We start from the raw sequence: 10077 nt of genomic DNA on the forward strand, positions 1-10077 counted from the left end.
CCCGCCCCCCCCCCCCCCCCCCGCAGGATCTGAGCACACAGCTGTCGCGGACCGGGACCCTGTCTCGAAAGAGCATCAAGGCGCCTGCCACACCCGGCTCCGCCACCCTGGGGTGAGGCCTCCCTCCAATTCTCACCGGCGCCGCCCCATCCAGAAACCCTACTCCCCCACAGCCCCCTTCAAGCCGGGCGCCAAACTTCCTCCTCCGCCAGTTGCCACCTCCCCGCCCCCCGCACCGACCGCCTGCTCGCCTGATGCCTTCCCCTTGACGACACCCCTTGTCTCTGCCCACCCCCAGGAGAGCGCCCCGGATCCCCGAGCCTGTGCAGCTCCCCGTGGTGCCGGACGGCAAACTCTCCGCCGCCTCCTCTGCCTCCTCCCTGGCCTCGGCCGGGTGAGCCGCACAGGTCCAGGTTGAGGGTGGTCGTGAAGGGTCGGGGGTTAAGAGGACTCAGGGTCACGGGGGCGGGGCTTTATGAAGGAAGGGGCGGGGCCGGTTGGGTGCTGAGTTAGGACGGTGTCCCCCCGCCCCCAATCCAGCCGAGCGCCCGCTTTCTCTGGTCTTCAGCAGCGCCGAAGGTGTCGGTGGGGTCTCCACGACCCAGGAGCAGGCAGTATCCCCACCTCCACTCCCTCCACCCCCTCCACCTGCTGCCTCCGACGGTTTCCTGCCGCCCCCTCCGCTGGGGGAACTGTGCCTGTCCCCAACGGGTAAGGAACTCTGCCCTCTCCTCCTAGCTCAACTTTGGGGTCGTTCTCACCTCCCAATACTTCTCCCCACCCTCACCCTTGTTGGATCCGACTGGGCCTATGTCAGCGACCACTTTGTCCAAGGCAGGAGTAACGGGAAGAAAGGCGGCGGAGGGAGTTAACTAACATTATTTAGCCCCCGCTTTATACCAGACCCCAGGGTCAAAGCTTCTCATCCATTTTCTCACTTTTACTTAACCTCCAAGGATCTTCACACTCCCATTTAATACATGAAGCTGAGCCTGAGAGGTTAAAGTAAATGCCTTGGCTCACCCGGCCAAGTGGCAAAGTCTGACAGGCCTATAACTGTTCAATGTTACTGTATTTACTGAGCACCTACTACCTGCTAGAGGCATTGTGGGAGGACCAGGATGAACGGGGGCTGAAAGCAGATTGCAAAAAATGGGTAGATCCTGGGGCCCTGCTCTCCAACACTGAAGTTTCTTGGCATGGAGGGGGTTGCCTGTGACACTTGCAGCCTTTCTGCTTTCCCTCCCAGCCCCAGAGCCGCCCATGCCCCTGGACCTGCCCCCTCCTCCACCCTTGGATGTAGATGATTTGGGGCTGCCACCTCCGCCACCACCAGGCTTTGGGCCTGAAGAACCCAGCTGGGTCCCTGATGCATACTTGGAGAAAGGTACTTGACTCCTGGGACTGAAAGGCACCAGATCCTGAGGTCAGGATTGCCCCCCTCTTCTAGCCCAGAGCCATCCTCCCCTCCAGCTGCAAAGGCGTGAGGCTGTTGTTCCCCACACCCCCATAGAGAAGAGAAGCAGCCGGCCTGATATTGAATTTTATCTCAATTGGGGAGGAGTCCCAGGCCTTTGGAGAAGGCATCTCCTGCCCCACGCCCCACATTGCTCCCTAGGGTGCAGTATGTGGGCACAAGCATCCCTGTGGCAGGGCAAGAGGCACATCTCACGGCACCTTCTCCTCCCGCCCTGCAGTGGTGACACTGTACCCATACATCCGCCAGAAGGACAACGAACTCTCCTTCTCTGAGGGCACCGTTATCTGCATCACCCGCCGCTACTCTGATGGCTGGTGTGAGGGTGTCTGCTCAGAGGGGTCTGGATTCTTCCCCGGGAACTATGCGGAACCCAGCTGCTGACAGTCTGGGCTCTCTGGGACGCTGACCCAAGCACAGCCTTGAGCGAGCCTCTTGAGTCCCACACCGAAGCCAGCTCCACAGTCAAGACTGGACCAGGCCTGCACGCCTCCTGGGCTGTGAGCTGCGTCTGTTCCTTCTCCAGAAGCCTGCTGGAGACAGGAAAGAACTGGAAACCAAGGAGTTTGGTGACCTTATCCACAGGGGACCCTTACGCCATGCACGACAGGGTCTCCAGCTGCAAGTGCCAACTTTGAATAAAACTCTGATGACCTGATGATTGCCCTGCAGGGCTGGGGAACCGAGCGACTGAAAGGCTCCCGCTAATTGAGCCCCCTCTGCCTGCCCTAAGCAGCAGTATCCCCCATCTCCTCGGTGCTCATTGAGCCCTCTGCACTAGACCCCTGTGCCCCTCTGCAAAGATAGGCTGCACCCTGCTTTTTTGCCTGTTGCTTGCTTTGTTATGTATTTAGTCGTTTCCCCAAGCTGGGCACTCCTCCAAGAGTGGGGACCAGCTCCCTCACTTAAGTGGGGCTCTCTGAGAGCAGAGATCACCTCGCCCTCATCCCTCAGGCTGCGGCGCAAGAGATCTCAGCCACCTTCACCTCCTTTATAGCTCTGAAACACCAAAAGAGGGAGGAGGGCCTTGGGTTTCCGCTGGCTCTGCTTTAAAACATCATGGCTTTCTGTTCCATACGGGAGAAGGGGGACTCAGAGGGCCCAGTCGGCGGGGCAACTTTGGTTAAGTCCCTGGTTTCTTGCTGCATAGACGAGGCTGGGGTGCGAGGAGATATCTTCGGGGTCTGTGAGGTCCCTGGCTGGCCAGACCCGAGCCCCGGACAGTGTGCTACCTCATTCGACCACCAGGAGGTGTCTGTGCTCTCTGGCTTTTTTTTTCCTGTGGGGATGCTGACAGGGTTGGGGGGCGGGAGGGAGGCAAGGAGTGCAGTGTAGGGTCACAGTAGGTAAAGCAAGATCTAGGCCTGGGACCGTGGGCAGAGAGCGCCACCTCTCTCCGCGGGGAGTCCGGTGCGGGGAGGGGGTGGTGGAGAGTGCAGGACCTGGGTCCCCTTGACAGAAGACTGGGGGAGGGAGGTCATGCAGCCCAAGGCAACAGTTAACCCAACGCAGCGGGAGATGTTCCTTCTCTACCCCGCTAGGGAACCCCTTCCTCCCAGCTGGGAGGACCAGGTTTTTGGAAACACTGCTGCCTGCTCAGGTATGCGCATCACCCGGCTGGGGCAGACTCCGGAATTTGCTTGCAGTGGAACTGGGGGAGGCAGCAGAGCTGGGTTAACTGCATATAGACGGGGACAGCTCCGACCTCTCTCCTCCTTCCTGTCCCCCCCAAATGGACGAACCTAGGATTCCGGAAATTCCCGGAGGGTCATACCAAAGCGAAAGGGAAAGGGGGTAATAAAGCTAGGTTTGCCTTTCCCGCCCCCCACGCCCTTCCCCGCCCGGGTGCCCCCTGCAGGCCACGTCCTCAGCACGTCTTCAGCACCTGTTGCAGATGGAGGCGCACTTCGGTGGCGGTTTCCCAGGGCACCACCCTGGCGCGGAAGGAGCTGGCCTCGGCCTTCTGCGCCTCCTGGATAAGGCGGTGCATGGGGTAGCCGCGGCGCGGGAAGGCCACGTCGCCTCCTGCCAGCACCCCCATGGGGCAGAAGTCGTTGGCGCCGTCGCCCACGTAGAAAAGGCGCTCGAAGTGCACGCCGTCGTGGGCCCTCTCGCGCAGGTAGTCGCTGAGCACCTTGTGCTTGCACATGTTGGCGGGGCAGCGAGCGCAGCTGTGCGCGTGGAAGGGCCGCAGCGCCAGCAGCCCCCGAGCGTCGGGCCCCGACGGGTTGCTGAAGATGCGGCGGAACAGGCTGTGGTGGCCAGCGGCGCGCAGCGCACTCTCCACGCCAAAGGTGTTGGCGTCTGAGATAAGAATAACCTCAAAGCAGGCGCCCTGCTTGGCCACAAACTGCAGCAGCTCGCCCATGCCGGGCGACAGGGGGATGGCCTCGTAGATGGCGCGCAGGTCCCGCGGCCGCACGCCCTGCTCGCCCAGGTACTGGAAGACGCGCTGCATGTACTCGTTGTAGAAGCCCTCGCGGTAGGTGGCACGCAGGCTCTCAGGCAGCCGCTGGCCCGGCGCGGCGCGCACGATGGAGTCGTCGCTGTTTTCATCCACGATAGTCTCGTCAAAGTCGAAGGTCAGGAGGAAGCGCGGTGCGCCCTGCGCAGCCATCCCGCTGTCCTGGGAGCGGGGGAGAGAGGGGCAGGAGGAGGGAGCAAGCGAGAGGGGGCGCGGCGGGAGCCGGCCGGGGAGAGGAGGCTGGTTAGCGGGCCTCGGCCAGAGGCGCTGGCACGTCCAAGACCTGAGGAGGACCCAAGGCTGGTTAAGCACCGCCGTCCCCACCCCCAGCCTTCCCCGCCCACCCCCAGCCTTCCCCGCCCACCCCCTGCACCTCGGTCAACTGCGCTGGGGTTTATCCTCAGGGGACCATCCTCCTCGTGAACCCAGAAGGGCTTCTTTGGCACCTGCTTCTTCTACTCTCATCCGGGGCTATGGGGGCTTAACGAGGGTCAGCTTAAAAGAGTGGAAGAGCAGCTTCCAAGGGGGCACTCCTTTGGGGAGGTTTCTGGACTAGACTATTCTGGAGACTTCCAGTGACCCCAGCTGTCCGTTGGATACAGGGAGGGTGGGAGGGACTCTCTCTTCCCTCTTTCCTAACAAACATAAGTCAAGGGAAACCACCCATTCACCCAAATGCAGCAGGCTCCTCGTTCCCCTTTCTGGCCATGCACAGCCGATGGCTTGTGGGACTGGTGGACAGGAGGAGCCAGGGAAGACGTGTTGGCACCACCCAAGGCATGTGGGCAATCAGTGCCAGGCCTGGAGAGTTAGGTGCCTGGGCTTCTGCACTGGCCAGAGAATTGGATTTTAGCTCTTGGAAGAACCAGGTAGGTGGATTTGACTATCCCAAATCCAGGTAGGCTCTCTTTGAGCTGCTTCCAGCCAGTGGCACTGGGCAGGGGTCCAAGGATGGGACACAACTTCTCTGGGGAGTTTTAGGGCCCTGTGCTGACAGCTCATCACTAATCACTTGCCAATTCCCTGGGAGGAACTTGTCAGCAGGTGGGGTTTCTGTCAGAGTCCGAAGCAAGCAGGCAGCAGGAGAAGCAGTGGGGCTTGGGGAAGTCGGAGCCTCCCACGCCAGGCCACGACATACCTGGGAGACAGGTGAGGGAGAGGAAAGAGAGCAGCAGTGGCTGAAAAGGCAGAGGAGGGAGCAGGTAGTGGGGACATGGGTGGGGGGGATGAGGCAGGAGCGGGGAAGAGGGCTAGGAGGAGGTCATGCCAGGGGGCACGGGGAGGAAGGGACAGGAAGTCAGGACCTTGGGTTAATCATGTTGGGGCGGGGGGCGGGGGGTGGGAAACACCAGGGAGAGGATGGGAGGCAACAGGGCTAGTGTGAGGGTACGAAGGCAAGCAAATGGAGAGAAGCCCTCTGCAGCCTGTCCCTGCCTCTTTGCCTGCCAGCAGCTTTATGTGACAGAGGGGCAGCAAGCAGATTATGTACCGCTTCAGGATATCCACCATGCTGCCTTTCTGCCTCTCAACCCCCCACCCCAATTAGTTGAGACAGAACCACTCCTCTTTCTGGTTTCTTCCTAACTCCCTTTCCAATATTCCTGTGGTGTTTATGGCCTGGCACATCCTGTAAACAGAAGGCCAAGCTCCTAATTTCCAAACTGGGATTTGAACCTGCTATCTGCCTCCCTAAGAGAATTGTCCCTTTGACTTCATCCCTAGAGTCACTCTCTGGTCTCACCAACATCTATCTGTGAGTTTCAGTGGCCCACGGATCCCTGGAGTTGAGGATATAAAGCATCAGGGCCCCACCCCTGGGATGGAAGCTTCCAGGGATTAGTGGAGGCACAGTAGAGGTGAGGGCAGGCTTAAAAGGGGCTGGATAGGGCTCCTCCCTCCCCATGATGGGAACATGGGAGCTGAGGCCTCATCCTAAGAGACCCCTGGAGGGACCCACTTACCCTAGACAGGCATCGGAGGCCAGCAACTGGAAAACACCCGCTCATTGTCAGTACATCACCCTGGGTACCACCTGTAGGGACTGTTGGCCTCCAGCCGTCGTCCAGAGCTCCTGACAACCATACAAGGTCCGTTTGAGGGTGCCCGGTCAGGTGGCTTTGTTTCCTTGTCCTAACCCCTCTCCTGAGCCCCAGGAACCACTCAGTAAAACAGTAAAAACAGCCCCTCAGATAGGCTAAGGACCACAAAGCCCTTGCTAGCCCTCTTAACAATCCCCCACGATGCTGGAAAGGTTACAGATGATATTATTGGAGACCTAGAAAGGTTAACCAACTTGTGCAGACATCACCCACTGTATGTGGCAGAGAGAGATCTCAAAACCAGATCTCGGAGTCTGAGACCAGTGCTTTTTTCTCTGTATGGTCATTGCCCCATTCTTGTGTATGGTGCATCGTAGTTTACAAATCATCTTCACTCATATTCTCTCCCTGCTCCTCACAATCTCATGAATTCAGCACATGAGAAGGGCTCAGAGATTAAATAACTTGCCCAAGGCTATGATGGCGCATAGAGCCTGGTTCACGAACACCTAGCCACAACCTTGCCTGCCCTCTGCCCTCAAAGGGGAAGGGGCAGATGACCAGGCTCACTGCACCACAGCTGGAGGGCTGGGACCCCTGGGCACCACAGGTGATCTGGGACTGTCTTCCTCCCTGGTGCTTCTAGAGGCTGGCAGTCAGCAGGAGTTGGGTTGAAATTTCTGCCGGACTTTGCTATGTAACTTTGGGGACAGGGTTTGGCTTCGTGGGGGCTTCACCAGTGCAGCTACAAACCCACAACTCCCAGGGCCTCCCCTCCATCCTGGGGTTAAATGAGAGACTAGATGCAGCTGGGACAGGTCTGGAACGCTACTGTGAGCCAGGAGACTAGACAGGCTAAGGAGCAAAGGAGCAAAGGTCTGGCTGGCTGCTGCCCTCTGGTGGTGAGAGTGGGTGACACTGGGTACCCCTCTGACTGTCAAGTTGACTCTCCCCAGAGCATCCCAGGACAGCAAGGAGAAGCTGTAGCCCTCAAAACAGAGACTGGGATATCCCAGGAGGGAGGGGCTCTCTCGCGCTCCATCCTGAGGTACCCCATCCCTCCCCACTCCCTGACCACACATGCGTTAAACCCTTTCGCTAGGGATGGGATGTGGGTTTCAGCCTTTTCCCTAAGAACTTGTAATCTAGGAATTGAAGAGACACAGTTCAAGAAGATGGGAGAGAAGGGGAGGGAGGCATGTGAGGTGAAGAAAGGGCACGTTTGTGGGGTTAGAGGTGGGAGGGCTGTCCCCAGGCCCCATCTAGAGGGAGTTTCAGCCTTCCAGAATCCTGGCTGATATCACATGTTCCCCAGGGGCCAGGCAAATCCAAAGAGAAAAGGTCAAGGGATGCCACTCCCCTTGTAAAAGCAAACATGGACAGACATGTGCCGGGCAGATACAAAGATAAAAAAGGGTCTCCAGGGGCTTCCCTGGTGGCGCAGTGGTTGAGAGTCCGCCTGCCAATGCAGGGGACACGGGTTCGTGCACCGGTCCGGGAAGATCCCACATGCCGCGGAGCGGCTGGCCCCGTGGGCCATGGCCGCTGAGCCTGTGCGTCCGGGAGAGGCCACAACAGTGAGAGGCCCGCGTACCGCAAAAAAAAAAAATAAATAAATAAAAAAATAAAGGTCCCCAGGAGCCACCCTGAAGCCAGCTTTCATTGCCCTTGGTTCTTTTTCTTTTCTTTTTTAAATTTGGTGGAATAGTCTACTGGTTTTTAATCATGTTCAAAATTTCTCATAGCAAAAGAAATAGTTACATTTTTTTCATCTAATACTAGTATTTAGGGAAATCAGTTAAACATTTATTTGGTGAGTTGCCCTTGTTTTGGTCCCCAGAGCAGAAAGCCAGGCATCCTGGGTTTCTCCCCTCGAAACTGAGAAGGCCATGCTGTGATACCCAGAGTAGTCAGAGGCACCCCAGGCCCCGCTTGGATCTGGCTCCTGTGACATTCAAAAAGGTACTCACTTCTGCTAGCTTTGTCCTGAGTGATCAAATCCTTTTGTGGTCACAAAAAAAGAGTCCCTCAGAGGAAAGGGGGACAGGACCTCTGAGCTTCTCCTGCAGGCTAGAGTAGAGAGAGAAGGGTTTCATCAGGCTGGCAGGGAGTCCGCGTTCTAGTCCTACCTAAAAGCAGTGCTTCTCTCCCCGCCACCTCCACCCCCCCACCCCGTGCACCTTTTTACACAAGTGCTGCTACATTACATCTATGGGAATAGGGTGGGAGGACACCTGGGGATGGAGGAGGGAAACAAGCATAAGTCCTAAGTTTGAAGCGCCCTCTTAATGGATGGATGGAGTTTTAGCAGCTTTATCGGTTGTCTACGAGAAACGTGCAGGATAAGGAGGTGGTGGGGACAAGGACCCTAGAGGTACTATAGTAACGCGTCCTCTTAGTATCAACCACTAGAAACCAGATTCCACCACTAGGCTGGAATTCTCTCCCTCCCCCAGACAGCACTCCCAACTTCGTCATGGTCTATTCCTTGCTCACCACCACCAGCAGTGAATAGGAAAGGCCCAGAGAGGTCAAGCTAACATCCTGGGTCACTCAGCATCAGAATCAAGATTAGAACTCTGGGGTCTCTACTGCCTCTTGGGAAAACTGCAGCCAGAACTTTCCCTATTGGCCCCCTGGGTTGTGAGCTTGCAGTCCTGACTAACTGGGTTGAAGTCCTGGAGCTCTCGTGCCAGTGAGGAAGCTGAGACCCTGAGTCACCTCTTGTCTCGCCCTGCCTGGGCGGACAAGCTAGGAGGGGATACTCAATGGGCAAGGAGGTGGCAGCTGCCGGTGGAGTGGGGGGGAGAGATATTTTTAGAGGTGGCTGGAAAGCAGGCACTCTGGCACACCCCCAGCTGGCGGGTGCTTCGCTCCAGTGAGGGGCGGCGGGCGGGCAGCTCGGGAGTCGAGGGGACTCATGGGTGGCAGGGAGCAAGGGAGCACGGATTCCTAAGCCTTGTCCGAGTCGGGGACGGACCGAAACCCGGACAGCCCGTTCCTGGGGTAGGAGAAGGGGGGCTCATTCCTCCACCCCGGAGACTCCCCCAATGACACGCGCGTGAAAGAGCGCTCTCAGACTCAGCGCAACCGCCACCCCACACTGGGACCCCAGCCCTCCCCACCTCGGGAAGCCCAGGACTCACGTGGGGAGCGGTGGCTGCAGACGTCTGTCCCGGCTGAGTTTGGAGTGTAAAGAGTGGGGAGAGGGGCTAGCTGAGGTATTTGGGCGCAGGATGGAGCAAGGGGTGCTTACGGGAATTGGAGGGGACGCGGTGTCTTATCCGCCCCCGGATTTCTGGGCTCCGGCTCTCACGAGTCCCTCCACTCCCGAGGGGCCGTGGATGATGTGCATCTGGGCCGCTCTCTCCACTTGCCCCCCATCCCCACCCCGGGCCGCCGCCGCGTCCCCTTTAAATACCCGGGAGCCGGAGCCCGAGCCCGAGCCCGAGCCGCGGTTGGCGCTGCGGCTGCCGCAGCACCCGGGCCCACCGCAGTCCCCGCACGTCACAAGCGTCTGTCCAATCACAGTGGCGCCGGAGAACATTAAGGGGATGGGCCGCCGGCAGGCCACGCCTCCCGGCTGCCCCGGAGGTTCCCGGAGCGCGAGCGAAGGTGGGACTGGGAGCTGCGGGGAAGGGTAGGAGAGTGGAGGTGGAGAGCGTCCCTTCAGAGGGGCGTGGGTGGGGGGCACCCTCATTAGAGCGGCTGCGGGCCGCTACGTAAGTCCCGAGCACACACCTGGAGGTGCCCGGGCTGTGGACTTTCTCCACCGCCGCCTCCAGAGCTCTGATCCCGGAGATTTGCAGAAATGCACCCCCATCTCCAGCCCTTATTCCATTCTGCTCTCCTAAGCCCGAGAGCAGGGATCGGTTGACCCCGCCGAGGAAAAGCAATTCCTCTCCCAGGGGCGCATAGCTAGGTGCCCTCTGCCCTCCAGGCGGAGTCACTGCGCCCCGCTCCTTGGGACCCTTGCCCCCGTTACAGGTCACAGGGTGTTGCCGACTTTCCCACTCCCCTACCCTGTAAACACTAAGTTGGGGACCAAACTCTCTGCCCCTTTGCAAGTAGTGTGGTAAATAAAAAACCCACTTTCT

General features: G+C 58.8%; 2 protein-coding genes across 12 annotated transcripts in view; one reads left to right on the forward strand and one right to left on the reverse strand.

Moving 5' to 3' along the window:
- ABI3 (ABI family member 3) overlaps positions 1-1861 on the forward strand; it is a 9660-nt gene extending 7799 nt beyond the window's left edge. The window contains exons 4-8 of one of the 3 annotated variants that reach the window (XM_024129988.3): positions 27-112; positions 299-394; positions 569-711; positions 1250-1387; positions 1698-1861. In XM_024129988.3, coding sequence (XP_023985756.1) covers positions 27-112; positions 299-394; positions 569-711; positions 1250-1387; positions 1698-1861 — 627 coding nt within the window. Of the gene's footprint in view, positions 1-26; positions 113-298; positions 395-540; positions 712-1249; positions 1388-1697 lie in introns of those variants that run through there. The other 2 variants (XM_028485229.2, XM_028485231.1) reach the window with 2 other exon arrangements.
- On the reverse strand, positions 1840-9440 carry PHOSPHO1 (phosphoethanolamine/phosphocholine phosphatase 1). Of its 9 annotated transcripts, none has more exons than XM_028485233.2 (6): positions 9237-9440; positions 7951-8050; positions 5903-6012; positions 4958-5079; positions 3363-4224; positions 1840-2007 (listed from the first exon to the last, which is right to left on the reverse strand). In XM_028485233.2, exons 3-6 carry the CDS (start codon positions 5945-5947, stop codon positions 1840-1842), a joined length of 1197 nt encoding a protein of 398 aa, XP_028341034.2. In that variant the 5' UTR covers positions 5948-6012; positions 7951-8050; positions 9237-9440. The 9 variants fall into 9 exon arrangements, with proteins under 9 accessions (XP_028341034.2, XP_054938874.1, XP_054938875.1 ...); XM_055082899.1 differs by having other exon boundaries at positions 9127-9440; XM_055082900.1 differs by lacking the exon at positions 4958-5079 and having other exon boundaries at positions 3363-4103; positions 9127-9440.
- Between the last annotated feature and the right edge of the window lie 637 nt (positions 9441-10077).

The sequence above is a fragment of the Physeter macrocephalus genome, unplaced genomic scaffold (genome assembly GCF_002837175.3).
Source record: "Physeter macrocephalus isolate SW-GA unplaced genomic scaffold, ASM283717v5 random_368, whole genome shotgun sequence".
In the NCBI taxonomy this organism is placed as follows: domain Eukaryota; kingdom Metazoa; phylum Chordata; class Mammalia; order Artiodactyla; family Physeteridae; genus Physeter; species Physeter macrocephalus.